Source organism: Hakea prostrata, chromosome 11, assembly GCF_041222555.1.
Source record: "Hakea prostrata isolate BN-2017 chromosome 11, UWA_Hpros_2, whole genome shotgun sequence".
NCBI classification, from domain to species: domain Eukaryota; kingdom Viridiplantae; phylum Streptophyta; class Magnoliopsida; order Proteales; family Proteaceae; genus Hakea; species Hakea prostrata.
Genome location: NC_142610.1, coordinates 17,791,067 through 17,811,542, shown reverse-complemented (window position 1 = coordinate 17,811,542; position 20,476 = coordinate 17,791,067). Strand labels below are relative to the sequence as shown.

Below are 20,476 nucleotides of genomic sequence, written 5' to 3'. Positions count from 1 at the left end.
CCATTGATGTTGGGGTGTTTTGTGCATGTGGAGTGCTGTTCCAAATATAATTTCTGACTTTGATTCTATTATATTTTAGCATGTAGAACAGTAGGAAGAAGTGGTGAAGAAAGACATGCTTAGCTTAGGGCCTTGGTTTAAATACTTGCAAATGCACTAATATGAAATGGCAGCTTGCTAAGCTGATAGAGTCCATTTAAGTTCTTACCCTGGAGTCTGGGCCTGGGTCCCCTCTTCATGTGCTAACCACTAACCTCTGACCTGTAGTAGCAGCGGGCCTTGAATGCTATGACTTACCGTATATTTCTCCCTCTGTTGTATCGTTTTGACCTTCCTGGTTAAATTGATTGGAGTAATCCATATTAGGGTAGAGTGATGCACTAGCTGTGAAGTTCTCTCTCTCATCTATCAATTTTAGATATATAGGATTTATGGTTCTTTAATTATAAGCTTTAATTATTCTTTATAGTTAGGTGAGATATGAAGTACAGGCTCCTTTAGTTTTTCTCCACACTAGATTTGAACTAACTAAAATTTTATTGTTGCAGAAGCTGAAAGCTAGATCGTTTTTAAAGCGTATAGTTGGAACAGTTGTACGGTCGGTCCAGGAGGACCAAAAGGAGCAGGGTAGCTTTTGTAAACTTAATGTGTGGTTTACATCCTTCTTGCTTCTTTTGAAATGACAGTGATACTTGTTTTTTCAAATTTGGCTTAGACAACTTATTTTCATATTTTACCTGTACTTCATTCATAAATGCCAATTCTGAAACTTCTTATCATTGTTGCCGTAGTTGTTTAATAATCAGAATACTGACTTAATTGGTCTTGCAGCATGAGGAGTCCATAAGTGTTCACTTTATTTGGTAATCATATGATTCCTTCTTTTAAATGAAGCTATATTTTCTGTTTTCATTTTTATTGTTATCCAAATGCTGGTAGCCCTTGAGCTGAATAAAAGTTAAGGTTTAAATTCCTTTTAAACCCCTTGTCACACACTCACACCCCACCTGAATTACATAGGTTCAAGGCATGACTGGTCTATGTAAAATATGCCAAACAATCACGTTCAACAGTTTCATAACATGGTGTCACATACAATCAGACTTCAATTCTTATAACCTTCATTCAGATATGCTCATGCATTTCAGAAATGAATTTAAGCTGTTTTAGTGCAATATCCTTCATGCCTAGTAATTGAATTCAATATCATTCATGGAATTAAAGTTCCACATGAGCATGTTAGATTTGCTCACCCTGAGTTGTACTAGCGGGAAGATTTGGCTAGGTAAGGTCCTTGAGTCCACTTCCAACACCTTATGATCATTCATTTCACACGCTGATTTATTGGACTCTTGGGTTTAGAGTTAATGTAACCCGGGGCATTATATTCCTTGTTGTAAGGTGTTTAGGACCTGAGAAAAATAGTATAAGGTGCAACACGGTGTGAGCCCATTAGTGAATTCAATAGACACATTCTAGCCTAGGGGTTGGTGTTGACCATGGCACCTAAATCTTAAGTGGACACGTGGCAGTTAAACCTTTTCCTATAGCCTCTAATGACTAGAGTCCAAGTCATTGTCACAACGGAAGTATAAAAAGCTGTAAGAGAGGAAATTCCAACTATAGATATCTGATGGCATCTAGAACAATCCATTTATGCACATATAATTATAACTTTATAAGTGACTAAATATCAGCCACATAGAATTATTCAGTCACCTGAACTGAACGTTTACTACATAATGTTAACACTTTAAAAGATACGATTGCACTGAGAACTAAACCATTAAAAATAAAAGAAAGGAGGTTGATTTTCTCAATCTCAAACTCAAGATCATTATGTTCTTGTCCTTGCCGTGAACCTGTTTATTTGTACATGATATAATGGAGAACTACGCCATACCAGGTCAGTAAACCTAAACATGCTTGTGTGCACTTTTATTTCTGTAAATGGTTAAATGCAATTCTGATGCTGATGATGTGATGTATGCAGTCCATACCTTATGGCAGTGCAAATGCATCTACTTGTTACTTGATATGAGTGACGTTGAACTGTAAACAGCCTTTATTTATCTGTGAAATGCACAGGCAGATTTGGATGAATTGATATGAATTGTGAATTGTCAAGTGTAATCATATTTGGCATATCATATATGAAATTTTGAATGTGACTATGTGGTATATTTTATATATGCCATTGATGTATCATGTTGAGCTCTTCTTGTTGATGGATGTTAAGTGTATATATTGGTATGTCGCACCTCTAATTGCTTAAGTTAAGTGGGGCCCATGACACCTTAAACCATATTAGAGCACGTGGTGATTTAACTTTTTCCTTTGATCTCTAATCATTAGAGTTCAACTGATTCTTGTAGTGGAAGCATAAATAGTGAATAGAGAGAGGAAAAGTAAAGAAGCTGCCGTTACCTGATGGCAGAAAAAACAGTCCAGTTATATACATAGTTGCAAGTGACTAAACACCTACTACCTAGAATTCATCTTCTGAAGTGTTGACATTATGTAATTTATGTCCAATCCACGTGACTATGAAATTCTAGGTAGTTGGTGTTTAGTCATGGAGATCAAGATTGGAATCGAAAGGTTTTAAGGCAAGTAGAAGTAGGACAAAGGCTGGTATATGGTGTATGACTTTAGTAACACTAGGATAGATAATGGGGTGGTGAAAATTGATGGGACAGAGATTGCACGGAGTTATTCTCTTAGGTATCTGAGCCTATTCCTGAAGAATGAAGATGATATTGAGGATGATGTTTCGTTGAGAAGTGAAGATATGATGGATAAAGCGGAGGTGCACTTGGAATGTTGTGTGATCGATGTACTCCTTTGGATTAGAAGACACTTTAGACCCTGGGGTTGTGGAGGATTGCCTATAATACAAGAAAGACTAATTTGACTACTCATAAGTCATAAGTCAAAACAATTTGGAAAAACATAAGACTCTTTAGCCTTTGCAGTGGTAGAGGACTGACGAGTGGCCTTGGTTCAACAGTCAAGTTGCTATTGCAGCATGTTTGTGGTGGTTTCAAGCCTTGGAAACTGCTCCTCCTGTGAGCAGGAGGATGTCTGCATACATTTGCCCCTCCAAGATCCTGTAGTAGCAGGAGCCTTGTGTATTGGGACACTTTTATTAGACTAAGTGCTGGACAATGTGACTGTAATGCCCTGGCAGTAATACACAAGTGATATGTATGTATATTATCATTAAGAATGCTGTTTGTTAATTCCTTTGCTGTTTCTGTTTTCTTTCATGTTGTGAAGATATTAAAAACATGGAAGCAGAGGTACAAGCATTAGAAGAGCTGTCAAAGCAGTTATTCCTGGACATCTATGAACTCCGTCAAGAAAAGGTCGAACTTCTTGCTGGTTCCCTTTTTATCGTCTTAATATTTCCAGACTTCAATTTTTGTGTTATCTGTTGTCAACTAATTCTTTAAACTTTAATTTGGTAGACATTCCATTTTATTTCCAGAACGTAAAATTTCGACATTTTGGTAAATTTGGTATTGCAATCCTGTAAAGTATTTTTAAAATATTTCAAAGATTAGATCAATAAGGTACGATAAAAATAAGATTTGTTTTTGAATAAATTGTCTTGTCTATTGTGCCTGGAATGGAAAGTCAGAGTAAGAAGTCATTCAGTCATAAACATGCACTTTATTGATTTTTAAAAATGCCAAAATGCATCATATTGGGAAAAAAAAAAGAAATGCTAACTAGCAGTAATCACTGGCATGTTGAGTGTTGCTACAAGTATTTCCATCTGTGTTAATCATCCAGCTAAAACCTCTTATAATTCAAATTCTCCAGCATAATTTCTTGAAGGACACCGCTGCTGTCTATGGCCAGTGAACCAGAACCATATGACTGAGTCTTAGACTGAATTAACACTGCCTTCGAAGCTGAGTTGGGTACTTCTGGGGCATGATGACTTGTATTCGTTCACTTGCATTTGTGCGCTGATTCCAAAGAGCCTGAGGCCTTGAGGGTTTCGGTATATATTTGTTGTCTGAGCATACGGTTTCTGAAAACAGTTCTTTATATCATATGTCATGCCCAGTAAATTCCTTTCTGATTTTGGCCTCAACCCTGTACTAAGAGACACTAGGCATTGCCTTCATCAATACCATATCTGTAAGAGACTAGTTCATCAAACTGATCATCCATGTACTTTTCTACAGACATTATACTTGATCATTAACTGTTGAGCATATCGTGTAAAAAAGCTTCAAAATTAAACGGCAGATATTTGTTACTCAGTGCTTTCTTTGTCTCCTCTTAACTGATAGTTGTACCTGAAATCTGTAACTTCTTTTTGTAAATTGTCCACCACTCCTTTTCCAGTCTGATCAATTCTAGGAAAGCTTCAATTTCATCTCCTTTGACAATATAAACCAATAAAAATAGTCATCCAGTCAAGAGAGTCAATCTTAGGAATACTTATTTTGTACGCATTGGTTTTGTTTGGTGATGTTCTTTGTCAAGAATGGATGTTCCATTTAGCAACTTCTTTAATTGTCTTATCATGGAACTGTTGCATCCCACCTGAAATGCTAGGTTCAAGGCATGACTACTATGCTACACTGACACATCACACAATCCAAGATCATTACTCTTGCTTTTTGGATCCTTCCATCACCATGTTAGCCATGCCATCTTTATAACTTTGATTTGGTCTGAAAATCCTTCCAAATGTGTGGCCTTCATGGCCAAAACAAATGCATAGATGATGGCTAAATCAAGCCAACATCAGCTTCAAATATAGGATATTTTATGTCAAAGTACATCCAATTCATGAATTTTGAGCTTCCTTTGAGGTTTATATAGTTTCCTTAGTTAACCTGTCCTGGAGATAATTTTACTAAATTTAAACATTATGAAACACAGTTCCTCCAATATCTCCCACAATGGCCTTTCATCACTGTTTTGGATATTCTGAGAGTGACAGTAGTTGGTGTCTATTCAATAGAAGACAATATTACTTTTGGTTTATGTTCTGATATTGGCAATAATGCACTAGGATGTGGAATCTAACACATATGCAGAACCATATTACGTATAGTGTCCTGTTGGAGTTTTCTTATGGGTCGAATTGTCATTTCTGATGGATGTTCTCATATATCAACAAAGAGCTGTAATTTTCAACTCTTGTCAATGTCTGGCCTTTGAATTATCTTTTGGATGTCAAAAGTAGACGACGTTTTCTTTTCAGAGCCAGATAGGTGTTTGAACATGCTTGGCCTTTTTCTGCGATACTGCTTTTAATTTCCTGTTACTTGGGACCGATTTTTTGCCAATACTACTTTTCAGGAAGCTGCAGCATATTCTCGGACATGGAAAGGTCACTTACAGAACTTACTGGGTTATGCATGCTCTGTGTATTGTGTGTACAAAATGATAAAGGTATGTACTTCTGTTAGATTTCTATGCTTATTCACTTCATTAAAACATCTTGTCATCAATACACTGCCTACACAGTTTAGCAGCTAAGTATTTCATTGTGTATCCTAGCTATTCTTACCTGTTTTTATAAATTCTTATTACATGTTCACTCTGGTTTTCTGGCCAAACAGATAAGAAACATCACAGTTACTTTTGTAGTTATGTTTTATTTTGTCATTAATTTTGTTTACTACAAAATAATGAATTTAACACCTTGTCATTGCATAGCAAGTGGGGAAGAATATAAACATAGGAGGTGCTAGCATACTCTGTTATCAGCCTGCTATTGTCTATTATTTGGCTTGTACATCATTACTTTGTGTACAAATGCTATTACTACGTCATTTCGTAAGTGAAATTAATTGATCTTAATTTTGATTCTCTTTTACTGTTTAATGTGTATCATAATAATATGGGAAGGAACACAGAATCATGCAGTAGCTGTTGTTTCTTTTCTATGCCGTACCAGTATGGTTTTGGCCACATGTCCTGCTTTATCATATCAAGGAGCAAATCCTGATAGGCATCAAATGATGCTCCCACTATATACTGAGAAATCGAGATCATGGTTACGATCCTTGCAGTTTAGCAGCTTTAGTGCCTAGTATTTCACTTTAAGGCTTTAATTAAGAAATTCTGTGTCATATTTTTGCTGCATGATGACTTATGTTGCTCATAATTCTAGCAACAACGTCAGTATTTGGAAATTATCTGAACCGTCAAATCTTATCTGGCAATGAAATGGCTTACTGGCTACTTGTTTCTCATGGGAAGTAAAACTGTTATGGCACCAGTGTACTACACTTGATAACAAGATGCAATAGGTCCCAAACTAACTCAACTGTTGTCACTCTCAGAAATAACGATTTGATTAAAATCTGACTCCAGCTAGGGCATGCGCATATCAACTTAAAGAATTTTTCTTGAGAAGTATTATTAGCTTCCTTTGTTTTGAAAATAATCCTAAAAAAACATGGCAAGGCCAGCCCACAATAGCTGTCTCGCTGTTGAAGATCCAGTAAATGGTTATGATTAGGATAAACCAATGCCTCAGCTTCCAATAAAATCGAAAATCACATTAAAACTGATGCTTTTGTGTGCGCAATTAAAAGCGACGGGGTAGCATTCTCTTTCCCTTGCTTTAAATATCATTTTATTTATTTATTTTTGCATGTATGTGGATAAGTTTCATAAAGTACTATTACAATTTTCAATGCATGGCTGTCTTTCTTGTTTCATTTTGTGGATAAGTTTTTGTGGAGTTTGAATTCCTATTTATCTACTGTTTTATGTTCCTTTCATTAATGACAGATACAAGAGGCATTCCTTCTTTCTTGTTTGCCTTGTTCATTTGTTGTTACAGTTGCATCATATGGTGTTTTTACACTCTATTTTGCTTTTGTTTTCTGGTTATTAAGGAGCCATTTCCACAAGGTATCTTATTGATTTTGTTATTGTATGCAGTCTCTACAGAGTGTCGTTTTCAAGGGGGTAAGATTTTCTGATACTGATAATTTATATTGCTTCAATTTTCTCTCGTACATTTGGAATTTGTTTGTTGGAGAACTACCATATTTCAGTGTGATTTTCACTTCCATTTTATGTACACATAGGGAGATAATCCTACCTCATACATAAGTTGTTAGGTTGTTGCTTATTGTGTTTTTCTGTGACAGGCTGGCTCTGCAGATCCTGTTACAATGACAATCAGCATATTCCTGCAGTTCTTTGATATCGGCATAAATGTGGCAGTATTATCTCAGGTCAGTGGGTATTCCATTTCAATGAAGCAGTAGGCAGTTGTGCAAGAATACATTAGCCTATTTCTACTCAAGCTTCTATTGATGAGCACTCCCTCTATGAAATCTTTCCGTTATTTCATTTGAGAATTAGATGGCTGTCATGATACATTAACTTCTTTTTACTTGAGTTTTACCAACAAAAGCTTCTAGCGATGAGCATCCCCTCTATGGCACTACTCCATGTGATGATTTACTAGCTTAATACCATTTAATGCTTGCAAACAAAATCATTGAATTCATTCATTCATTTTTTGCCCCACATTATTTACTATTTGATGTTTTCTACAATTGCCTTATTAACTGAACATAAAATAAGAAAGCTGAAAATATAGTTGTGAAGCCATCATCTAGGCAACGCTTAAGTAACCACCTTGGCATTCAGGTGCCTTGACAACTAGCTTTTTCTTGATTGCATAGACATCGGTTTACTTGGTCACCTTGCATTCAGTACCTTGCCAATGCCTTGGTTCACCTAGACTCAATGGCATTCATGCTTGAGAATAAAATTAGAAGTTACTGAAAGTGATGGTGATGCCAAGGATAGGGATGGAAGTTGGTAACGAATAACATAGCATTGTTGCATTTCTGTTTTGAAGGTCTGTAACAAGTAATTCTTGTCCATCTGTTTTCTGGCCTTAGATTTGTGCCTCCCTCCCCATAAAATTTGTTTGCCTTGTTTTCACCCCTAATTCCCACCTGCTGCTAAAAATCATAAAGAAGGGAGAGAGAGTTTATAAGTATGTGAAGGGAACTTACTGTCATGATTAGTCTTCAATTCTGAGTAGCAGTAGAAGCATGGTTAAGAACTTGTCAAGATGAGTGGGAGTCTCAATTGAGATCTCACTGTGGTGAGTGTGTGTTTTTGTTTTTGCAAGTTTCAGTGGAATTTCTACCTTGGCTCTGAAATTTTGAGCTAAGCTCGTTTTAGACTTATTATCAATACATTTCTTTTTTGGGAAAGAATAAACTAAAATTTTCATTAAAAGCTAAATTGTCAGAAGTGGGAAAAGAGAATAGGAACTTGTTCACCTTAATATTCATACTTAAATCTTCAAATTGGTAAGAAAGAAGGCACCAGTTTGATGTTTGTTTCACACCGTTGGTTGGTAGTAAAAGTCGAACCCGTAATGTAATATTGCCAATTCTGACATTGGGTGATATGAGACATAATTGGCAAGTAAAATAATTAATTTATGCAATATTGGAAGAAGATAAATAATATTGAATGAGTGTTAAAAAATAATTAAAGACTTAAATTTTCTGCTATAAACTGCAAAGTGCAGTGCAGTGTTAATAATCCATATTTAATATGATATTATGACTTATGGGTACTTTATAGATATCCAACCAGTACAGTGAACAATACATAAGTTATCGACACCCTACTACCCTAGTGTTCTTTGTCCCAACTCCCAACTCTCAACAATACAATACCCATGGTAGAAGATCTCGCTCTCGAGAGAGATCTCGCCACCTTGAAAAAGAGAGATCTCGACCATCTCGGTGAGATCTCGGTCGAGATATACAATTTTTTGGCGTCAACTCGGTGGCCCATCTCGGTGGGTTTTAGGGTCCCAATTGGGTTGAAACTTGGTATTTAGTTTATTTAAGGCCTTTTGAACACGTTGGTGGCCTTGGATTTGTCAGAAACAACCCTATGTATGATTTCTAAGTCTACCCATAGTATGAAACCGAAATGTAGTAGGATTAGGGATGCATGTTATACAACATGTAATATGAACCTTTAAAGCATATAAATGAAAAGCAAGTATATCAAATGCATCAACTAACTTATGTTATCAAATTCCATCCATATGGTATCACAATCTCAATTTTCAAGAATAAAATAATTATACAACCATTAGAGTTCTATATGTCATTAAATCATAAATTCATAAGACAAGTAGAGAATGATTGATCTTCCTTGTTGTAGATGTGCTAAGAGTAGTTGCAAGTGAAAATTCAGCCAAAATCCCCAAAAAAAAGGCAAAAATTAAGAGTTCCAGCGAGATCCAGGGCGAGATATGGCGAGATATGGCGAGATATGGCGAGATCTCGAGCGAGATATCCCAACTCGCAGATCTCGACCTCCATCTCGTCTCGCCATTGTGAAAAAACGAGATATCTCGCGAGATCTCGGCGAGATCTCGCGAGATCTCCCACCATGACAATACCATGAGTATGTGACTACCTATGGATATGAAGTATGACTTCCTGGATGGAGTTCACTCAATCAATCTCTTCATAGTAATGTGGCAATTCCCAGTAGCGAATATTGATAGTATTGAGTGATAATGTGGTTAAAAATTCAAGAACCAAAGTTCTACCCCCTTCTTTGTCTAGCTTAATGCGTGTAGTCCAGATTAGGAACCTCAGTTTTCCCCCTTCCTTGTCGAGCTTCTTCAAATTTTTGAAATCTGTATCGAGTGGATTCTACCTGATTGCCAAAGTTGCATCCATGCATTTTGATATCTTTTACAACTTCTCATCGTTAGTTGTATCAACTTGATGTTACAAATATATTCCTTCGTGATGATTTATGTGAGGAAGTCTATATGGAGAAACTTTTGGAGTTTTCTTGTTGATGGAATCTAGGATCATGTGCAAGCTTAGAAGTATCGTTTGAAGCAATCTCCTTAATCATGATTCAACAAATTACTGTGTTCTTGAATTTGGATTGTCATGTTTTAACAATGATCGCTAAGTTTTTATAGGTAATCTAGTCTAGAAGGATATTAATTATCTTTTATGTTGATATTGCTATTACTGTAGATGATGTTAAGGTTATCCAAGGTTTGAAGGGGGATTTGTAGTAGAAGTTTAAATTAAGGATTTTGGAAGGTATTTTGGGTGTTGAAGTCATAGTTGTCATGGCACCAAGGCGACCAAGGCATTTGAGGGCCTTCAAAAGTACTTAGGCGGTTAAGCGGCCACAAGGCGTTGCCTAGGCAGTCAAGGCATTCTAGTATTAATTCTTTCAATGTAATTATTATATTTGGTCCAAATTTCGTACTAAAAGTTATATAATGCTCGCCATCAATGCCCAGCTGAAAAAGAAAAACTTCCTCTACTTTCAGAAAAGAAAACTATTGTCCTCTTGAGGCCCTCGCTCCTTATCTTAATAAAACAGCCTAACTAATATGGAAGGACTAAACTACCTTGCTTAACAATATTTAGAACTAATAAATAGGAAAATCTAGGAAAATAAAATAAAAGAATGAAAGCTTGTATCGCCGTTGGACTCAGAAATCAGCAGCAGACTCAGAAGCTTGATTCTGAGTTTGACGCTAGACAAAGAATCGACTTCTGAGTGACACCATCGGTTGGTTCACTTATTCCTCCTTGCTCGGTTTCTCTTTGACCTTGCAAGCTCTTCGGTTGCTTCTTATTCTTCTGGACCTGCAGCTTCTGCCTCCATGCTGGGATCAAAATTTCCTTCTTCTCTTCCTAATATTTGTGATTCCAGCTCTGCACCAAAGAAGAAACTCCCTGTGGCTCAAGTCAGCTTTTTTAGAGTTGCAGGATCTTTTATATAGCCTGCAATTACAATATATTGAAGAATATTCTGTCACAAATTACAAATATATAAAGTGTAATCCATAGAAACTCCAAAAATATCTCACCAAATCAGACCCCTTACAAGTTCAAACTAAACCCAGAAATAGAAATGTTGACTACCCAGGGACCACATTACTCAGAAATGCAATTTCAACACTCCGTGCTTATAAGTGAAGCTGTTCTTATTATTAATATAACATCCTGCTCCATATAAATAAATTAGTTGTTTCATTTTGGCTAGGTTTCTATCTGAGTTAAAAAAAATATCTCGATGCGTGCTGCCTCATGGATTGACACAGCTTCTCCCGTTAACTTTAGTGTTTCTTCCATGCAGTATATTTCCTTGTTATTCATTGGGATGTTGATTGTGATATCTGTCCGAGGCTTTTTGACAAACTTAATGAAGGTAATTCTCCCATCCTCTTTAACTTTTGAGTTCTTTGTGATATTTTGGGTGTAAAAAGTTGCTTTTCATGAAATTGAATTACTTATTATATTAGTGCTACAAGATGCCTTTACAGTAACTGATCCTTTCTTTTATACAGTTCTTCTTTGCAGTTTCCAGAGTTGGAAGTGGATCATCCACAAATGTTGTACTTTTTCTGTCTGAAATCATGGGAATGTATTTCGTTTCTTCAATTCTATTGATAAGGAAAAGCTTGGCAACTGAATACAGGTATGATTATTACTGCTGTGAGATGAATCTCATCTATCTTTTTGCACTAGTTCTTTTACATCTTTCTAGCCTCTGCATTCCTCTTTGGCGTTTCTTACTGGGGTGTTACAGGGTTCAGCTATTTGCTCTGTTAAACCGTCAGCCCGCTGACTCACTAATCTTGAGAAAGGACCATGGATTAGCTTAGATCCAGACTTGCAAATTATTGCTTTGGATTAACTGAGACCGTCAGCCCATTGGACCGTGAGGGTTAGGCAAGGAATGGATCATCTTATGCAACAACAACAACAACAAAATAAAAATCAGCCCTATTCCAACTTCAACTCGATCCAACAAAACGAAGTAGGGAAAACTAATTTCTAGACAAGAAAAGGGGGGGGGATGATAAGTGGGGAAAAAGGAATGGAGATGATCTGAGAAATGAAGAAGGGGAAATAACAAGTTAAAGATGGAATGTAACAGAAAAATGCAAGATAAAAGTAAGCCAGCAAGTCAGGAAAATCTCAGGTAAATAGGGTCTGAATAGATAGTCATTTGTTCTATTATAATTTTGTTGCTCTTAGTTATCCTGAACTGAAACTAAACAGAGACATTTATTCAACAAAGAGAGGAAATTAGAGACCGTCAATTTGTCACTATGCTGACTGAATTTTATACTTCAATGACCTGAGAATGTATGGTACAAGGCTGTGTATGTGCCAAGGGAGCTCCGGCCCATGTCACATACAAAATTTATATGAACAATTAGCAAGGAAAGTAGATCGGAGTTTGGTTCAAGGTCTTGGAAATTTATGAGATATGGACAAGGAGAATAAGTATGAAATTTCAAAATGTTTAGGGCTCCTGCTCCTCATCAGATGGACCATCCTTGTATTGACATTATGTAGAGTAGGATGTCCCTAGGCAATATGATTTTCAGGTTTTGCCAAAAAAATTTAATACCAGAATCTTATGTCCTTACTGACCAATGTGTTTTTTGACCCCCCCCCCCCCCCCCCCAAAAAAAAAAAAAAGAAAAAAAGAAAAAAGGACCTATGTGTCTCTGAGGTTGATTGAATCCCAAATGGTCCCAGTATTCTTATGATTTCCTAAAATCCAATATTTTCAAATTTTGATTCTTAGACTCAATTGTTTTTATTTCTGAAATTTCAAGTAATTGAACTGTGCATCTGAAATTAAGTTTTCTAAATGGGTTAGTTACTGAAAGATTAAAATTAAAAATTGTCTAAATTGGTTCTCCATTCAAATTATTGCTTTGGATTAACTGAGACCTGAAGTTCTCCTTACATAAATTCTGTGTTTATTTTCTTTCAACATGTCCGCTTTAGAACACCATTTTAGCTTGTGGAATGCGTCTTAACTTGTCATTTAAACCTCCTTGTCAACTCAGGCTTTTAGAAAAGAAATTGAAATTGCAAGAGAATAATACCATTTGTCAAGTCAAATATGCCAAACTAGAAATTGTAGCCAGCTAAAACTAATTTTGATGCTCACCCGGTCACCCCATTAACCCTAAGCCTAGCTAAAACTGTGAGATCATGCTTGGCACATCTGATCCAAGTCCTTGAAACAGCCACTGTGGAAACAGGGGTAAACCTGTCTACGTCAGACCCTCCATTCACCCAGCTAAATGTGAGAGCTGTGTGCACTGGGTATGACTCCACCCCCCCCCCTCTCTCTCTCTCTGACTCTGTGGTTATTGAAAGCAGCTGGAACAGGGCGGAAATAAGCCCTAGGTTATACGCCAAGTAAGATATTAGATATCTGTAGACTGATTATATGCGAATTTTGATCTTAAAAAAAAATTCTCACACTTTGGGGGCTCAGATATGTATACATTGAAAACCAGATTGAGATGAAATATGAAAAAAATACTAACACATATAGGGTCAGAAAAGAAAATTAGAGAACTTGATTTGTGAAGGAATAGAAAAGACTCTGGGTGTTCTCACTAGGAGAAATTCATTGACAAAGGAATTACCTAATAAAATACCATAAAAGTCAGTTGAAGGTTTCTAAGGGATCAGATCTATCTGTAGAAACCAGAATCTTAGATTTTTTAAGTTGAATAATAAAATCAGGATCTGGAGAGAGTAAACTGTATTGGTGTAACCAACTAAACCTAAATATTCATCCCCAAAAAAATAATCAGGATCTACTGAAAACAGACTCCGGAATACTGGTATGGGTACAAAACATAAAAACCGGGGGGGGGGGGGGTTCTGAAAAGGTTAACACCAAAATTGCTAATGCTGAATATCTGAAACTCATGTACATGGTTAAGATGAACAATGAGAGAATAGATGAAGTTACCTAAAACAGAAAAGGGGAAGTGAGAATTATCATTCTTCACTACTCTCTCCTTCTCACTGAGATCACCATGAAAAATGGCACCAAACAGCTTTGATCCTTTTTCGTCATCCTTGTCTTTTTAAGGTTTCTGCCCTTGTTTCTTCTGATGTAGCTGCATGCATAAACTAAGTACTTGCTGGACATCTTCGGGTCCTTATTTTCACTGCTTTATGTAAGTACATGTCAAATTCTATTTGGTCTGAAACTTTTGACACATGAGTAGGAGACCTTGATATTTATGTGCCCTTAGAATTTCAGCCCCATCCAACATTGGCTTTTTAAAAAATTTAGCGCCTCTTCAGAAAATCATTTAGACGTGCCCATACAGAAAAAACTGTCTCATATATTACATAAACTAGAGAGATGTACATGAATACACGTGTTTGTACACGGCTATATGCTTTTTGGAGGGCAAATTGATTTTAGTTAGAAATCTGAATTCAGAGTCTCTTGGTTTCCCCTGCAATCGCTCAATGTGATCACAGTTAGGGCGAACCAAGGGGTTCAAGTAGCATGGGACATGGATTGCAGAATATAACGTTTGGTACTTGGGGGCCTATCAAATGTCTATAGCATTCAGTTGACTAGATAGTTGGATAATCTAAGTTGACCCTTTTTCTGATAAATTTATATTTGTTGTAATTGGCTAAATTAACTTCTCTTGTCCAGGATAATTATCACAGATGTTTTGGGTGGAGATATTCAGTTCGACTTCTACCATCGGTGGTTTGATGCAATTTTTGTGGCTAGTGCTTTCCTTTCTTTGCTTCTGCTTTCTGCACATTACACATCACGCCAAGCGGACAAGCATCCTATAGATTGATTGTCATGTAACTCTCAGTCATTTCCCTTTGAATGAGTGATTCTTACTGAGCACACTGATCAGCAATTCTTGGAGGCTGTAACAGTTCTACTCTCCAGATTTCTGAATGTGCAGGATTGGCTTCCTACGGGCTTGGAGAGAATTCCTATACCTCAGTAATAAAATCATTTGCTCACCATGTGTGGATCAGTGTATTCTTGGATCAACTGTCTCATTTGTGTAATTTCAGTTCAAGAATAGCACATCGAAAGTTCGTGGGATTTTTGAGTTTCTTCTTGGAGTTTTCCCTCTTTTATGTGTTTTCGTTGCCATAGGCTAAGATAAAAAGGATATTCTAATCGAGGTTGGTCGGGGTGATCCCATAATTACTAATCATACAGACATGTCCACCATACACCACAACGTAATTGGGTCTATATAATAGTCCCACACCACTCTGCAATTTGAAACACTCAATATGAGATACAAAGCAAAGCTAATGCACGGCATCAAAGTTATGTGATTCAGCAAAAATGGCTAGATCCATGTAGTGATACCATACATAAGGTTTTGTACATTGCTATATATGATAATATTTTTTATCTGTTTTTTATTGCAAGAACCAGTGAATTTCAGTCCTTTGTTCAGTTTAAATGCAAGTCAAACAAGAACAACAATCCTATACAAAATAAAACTAGAAAATTCAAGTTTCCCTAGTTATATCAGTGGTCTAGGTTCCTTATGGTTAAGATACAACCTAGAAAAGCAAGCTAGGGTTTCAAGAACTAGATTGCTTTTCAATGAGTAATTCCATCAAGTTTGATGCATAACACAAATGTAATCTTTCTTATTAAACCTTCATTTATGGAGAGTATTTCATCCAGATCTATCAACAGGGCTTCTGAAAATTGATCTAAACACAGTGCCAACGCATGAGCCTGTATTTTTCCAACTTCTAATACATCCAACAGAACTGCAAAAACACTTCCAGTTACAAGTTACAACAAAGGGTAAGGCTAAGCCCCCAAGAAAACATCTACTCTAGCATTTGTTGCACTGTCCAGAAACTTCATGCAGATGGGTGGAGTCACCTTAGCCAAAGCAAGTATTGAACTAGGCAAAGTCCATATTCCATCACCACAAATCAGCCCAGAAGCAACTGCAGGTCCAAATGCATCTGCTTTGGCTTTGTTTAGCTTCTGCCACACAAATAATATCAAGCTTCCTACACACATATCAATAGCAAAGTAACCACCAATGAGGAATGGTATTGCCATGGCCATTGGGACTGGAATAAACTTAGCCCACTTCTTTGGAACAAAATCTTTGATTCCATTTATCAAAATTGATGCAAAAAAGAACCCATAGCAAAATTGAAGGCAATGGCTTGGTAGAGATGACAATCCCTCAACTCCTAGTATAGCCATGCTGCGGAACACAGTTGCATAAGGGGCAGGGTACTGTGTTCCAGGTAGACCAATATCAAGGAAAGCCTTGTAGAAGATCCAGAAGACACAAGGAGAGATAACACAACCCATTGCAGTTCCAATCACTTGGCTTACAAACATTGCTCTTGGTGAAGCTAACGTCAGGTAACCAGTCTTGAAATCCTGTGAGAGATCGGATGCAGTGGAGACTATGTTAAACATGACACCACAAGCTGCAAGACCTGCTAGAACTCCTCCATTTGATGGACCAATCCATGTACCAATTGCAAAGATGGCTATTGTCCCATATGTAGATGCTAAGGACCAATCAGTTAGCCCACACCCATAGGCATTACAAAAAGCTAGAACTGGCGCAACAATGTAGATGACCAAGATGCAGTACCACTTGAGTGGGGGAAAAATGAATGGAACTACAATAGTGGAAATAATAGCAATAGTGACATAACCTCCTAATGCAAACCAGATTGGGATTTGGTCTTTGAGAAAGAGTTTGGTTCTTCGTTCATCATCATAAGAGATAACTGAGCTTGCAGGTTTGTCACCATCAGCAACAGGGAGAACCCCATCTCTTTTAGCACGAATTTCTTGAGTCAAGCTGATGAGTGTTCGGCTCAGCATCTTCACAAAGTTATATATTCCATCTCCTAAGATCATGGCCATAGAAATGAAAACCTGCAAGGAGAATTCATTAGCCCATGAAAGACAGTGGTGACCATTGTGAAGTAGTAACTGTACGTTACTGATAACCTCAAGGGGTTGCTCAATTGGCAAAAGACCGACGTCTCATAGTATGAGGTCAACAGTTTGAATCTGTTTGAGTGTTAGATTATGTATAAAAGCTACACTTGATGATATAATTAAGGTGTGCATAAGCTGACCTGGGCAAACCTCAGTTCCCAAAGAAGAGAAAGAAACTTTATGCGATTAAATATCTTAATGAGTATTGTAAAAGTGAATCTTTACCTTGTAACCTTGTAGGCCATTGAGACTGTTAGGGTCAAGGCTTGCAGGATACCAAACACCTGCTTTATTACCTATTAGAGGCCACATGATACCCCATGAGAGAATTGATCCAACTAACAAAGATACATTTATGATGTGAGGACAGATCATTCCAACCCCAACAAAAGTTGCAGAGAAATCAAAGTAAAACCTGTTTTTCCATAAAAAAGAGCAGCAGATATCAATGTTCCAGAACTAAAAACAAGCAATGGTTCATCTTAATGAGAGAATATGACCCATCACACTAATCACCTTACGTGAATCATAAAACATTCAACTTACATATTTTTAAAGGCTGGGATACCCAACGAAGGGAAGCTTTGAAATCCACAATTGTTTCCTCCAGTGAAGAACCATTGAAAGAAACCCCACAAGAAGCTCAAGCTGAAGAACTTGCCCAGCGTCCTGACTTGTTTCCTGAGAACATGAGATAAATGTAATTGGTAAGAGCATTCCTTCCCATATTTAGTTGCAATATCCCAATATTAATAGCTTTGCCATGGGAATCTTAGTTACTTGGCAACTTTGGCTCCTTCTGGGGTGTGGAAACCATTTATGAGGTGTGCAGTTGCAGTGCCACTTGGGTAGGTTAGTTTGAAATCAATGATCATGATCTGAATCCAAACACAAACAGAAAAAATGATCAGAAACATACAATTCCAACAGAAGAAATAATTCATTTTCAAGTTTGTGCCATTTTGAAGTGACATGATCTGAAGTTTCACGGAAAAAGAAGTGCTTTTTATAAGGCTAGAAATCTCTGGTTGTGACCTACCATAGTGACAACAAGATTTTCAATCTTATGTATATGCAACTTGAAATTATCCCTTACTAAATCAGTTGTTAGAATTACCTTTCGAAGAGGCACCACAGAGAAGAGCCCAATGAAACTAACAACAAAGAGAAACCCAATCATCCATCCAATTTGTGGGTTCATAACATTAAGAGGATCTGAAAAACTTGTCCCCTGCTTTGCCACAACCTCACTCATTCCAAAGAGATAGCTCCCAAAACCTCCTGCTCATGCATATTAAACCCATAAAACCATTAACAGTGAAATTTCCAAATCATTTTAGACACGAGAAGGTGTCATCATACCCCAGTTGAAGACCACCCTTATAAAGACCAACTTTCTTAATCCATTTTTCTTTTAATCAGTTTTACCAATTCAAGCTTTTCCTCCATCTTCTTCTTCTTTTTTTTTCTCCTGTAATCCATAGTTTTATATTAAGAGGTGGGGGACTATTCCATACACCATCAGAGAATTGAACCCATGACCTCCACTAAGAGGTGTTTGTGAGTTCCTGGGCAGACCGTCCCCCATCTCCCCGTTCCTCTTAGCCATGGGCAGGCCAGTGGTGCCCATCCAGAGGGGCAGGGCGATGGGTGGATACATGGTCTGCCTGGCAGAGAGGATCAACATTATTGGGTGCTGGTCATTGTCAATTGAGAAATTCTTTGATAGTATTCAAGCTAGGTTTTGACACCTTTAAATTACAAAGAGAGAAACTGAAACGTACCACTGAAAGCTATGCCGGAACTTGCAACAACACATGTTTGAATGACAGTATTCTCTTGTCTTGTGAAGGGTTGTTTGAGCCAACCACCCTTCTCCAGGAACTTTGTCCATGTCTTCACGAAGAAGAACCCTAAAAGCCCAGCAGAAACGTTAAGGGAAGGTATGATACCTGAAGTGAGGTTGAGCTTCATGACAATGAAGCTGAAAATGACTGACAAGAAAAATGCCACAACAAAGGCTCTCAGTGTCAGCTGCTCTCGCCATGAAGGCACCTTCTTATTCTCAAAGATCTGCTCTATAGTGAGCTCTACTTCTTCTTCTTCTTTGTTCTTGTTCTTTTTAGATCCCTGGCGATCCACTGGCTGTGGATCCATGAGCTCTCCATTGGTAGTGATGTTCTGAACGCAGTCATCCTTGTTATCCATGAATTTGATATTTTGGGAATCTCAGCCAGGAAAGTTGTGGACTTCAAAGTTGAAAATGAATCATGTCTCATGTACAGTGGGATTTCTACTCTTTATATGACTTCAGAGTTCAGACACGATACTTGAATGGTTACCAGAAAAAAAAAAGACACGACACTTAAATTTTTTTAATCATTATTTATTGGATCATTCATGAGGTAGCAAGGCTGCAAAGATGACTATTATTGTCCTTTATCTTATCTTTTAAGAAGTACTCTGATCAAGAAAAAAGAATCCAAAATGAGATGAAGAGACACTTTTCATTATATAGCTTTGAAGAATATCTTCTTCATGTTGAAAGTCAATATTAACCTAAGATAAGCGACAAGAATTTCATAATTTTTTTGTTTTTTTGGTAAGAACGAGAATTTCATAGTTGACTTACTTAAAATTACATGAAACATTCTTATTTCTGTCTCCCATTGCATGCTGCTCTCGGTTCATTAGCTTTTGATCTCTTAACTGACCTCAGCTTGAAAGCATGGTGATAACGTTTGTTTTGACTTTGGCAGTTGAAGCCATTGTGATTATTGTGAAAGATATAAAACAATATGATTAATGCCTGAATAGGTAAACATTGAAAAGCATTAGAGTTGCATAGAAGAAGCATGGTGGAATCAAGGAGAGCCAAGGAGAGACAAAGAGATGGAAGCACAACTAATTCTATGTGGGTGTGTGCTGCATGCCTACACCAAGATACTAAGTGGGTCAAAATGTTCATGTACTTCACTCTCATTGAAGGTGGAAATCTTACACTATTTACTCTTATGATCAAGGTTTAAAGTCGATACCATACGATACTAGCCGATACGTATCTATATTTGACCCAACCGATACGATACATCTCGATACGTCTCTCTATTAAATTATATTAAAATACCTTAATCAGAGCGATACAATATTCGATATAGGACGATACATCTCTTAAAATCACCTGATCAATACCAATACTTTAAACCTTGCTTATGATGTCAATATATAAAATCTCATTGATTCTTACATGTACTACATGCAGATGTCACACTCCCAAAGAACAACTATAAGGTGAAGTCACAGCCAGATTAAGAAAATATCTGATCTGAGATCTTAAATCCATAAAAAACTCAAAAAGAGATGCAACTGGCTAAAACATGTATTAAAAAAAAATTTCTTTTTTTGGTAAGAGTATCAAAAGGTTCTATGAGCATGGTCCATGCACATCACATATTCATGATTTCAATTCACAAGATTGAGTTCACATATGGTGTGTATCATAAAAAATCACAGAAAAATCTTGCATGCTCACTGCTATAGATGATGAAGAATATTACATAGTTGACATTAGAATTTAATTTGTTCTTCGACCTTGGAGTCTTGGAGATCATTGTCATTGCAATTGAATATCATGGACTTT

The 20,476-nt window shown here is 37.0% G+C and overlaps 2 protein-coding genes across 2 annotated transcripts in view; one reads left to right on the top strand and one right to left on the bottom strand.

Annotated features, from left to right (window-relative positions):
- The window catches only part of LOC149000493 (GPCR-type G protein COLD1), a 40,494-nt gene extending 25,024 nt beyond the window's left edge, over nt 1-15,470 (top strand). Inside the window, exons 6-13 of the mRNA XM_089140809.1 lie at nt 549-627; nt 3,280-3,368; nt 5,329-5,421; nt 6,925-6,951; nt 7,137-7,223; nt 11,155-11,226; nt 11,366-11,496; nt 14,518-15,470. Of these exons, the coding sequence (XP_088996935.1) occupies nt 549-627; nt 3,280-3,368; nt 5,329-5,421; nt 6,925-6,951; nt 7,137-7,223; nt 11,155-11,226; nt 11,366-11,496; nt 14,518-14,671 (732 nt within the window). The 3' untranslated portion in view covers nt 14,672-15,470. The remainder of the gene's footprint in view (nt 1-548; nt 628-3,279; nt 3,369-5,328; nt 5,422-6,924; nt 6,952-7,136; nt 7,224-11,154; nt 11,227-11,365; nt 11,497-14,517) is intronic.
- A 38-nt stretch (nt 15,471-15,508) lies between these two features.
- On the bottom strand, nt 15,509-19,119 carry LOC149000492 (putative metal-nicotianamine transporter YSL7). Its single transcript, XM_089140808.1, has 6 exons — nt 18,621-19,119; nt 17,954-18,117; nt 17,617-17,714; nt 17,383-17,517; nt 17,062-17,251; nt 15,509-16,770 (listed from the first exon to the last, which is right to left on the bottom strand). Exons 1-6 carry the CDS (start codon nt 19,042-19,044, stop codon nt 15,667-15,669), a joined length of 2,115 nt encoding a protein of 704 aa, XP_088996934.1. The 5' UTR covers nt 19,045-19,119; the 3' UTR covers nt 15,509-15,666.
- Nucleotides 19,120-20,476: the final 1,357 nt, after the last annotated feature.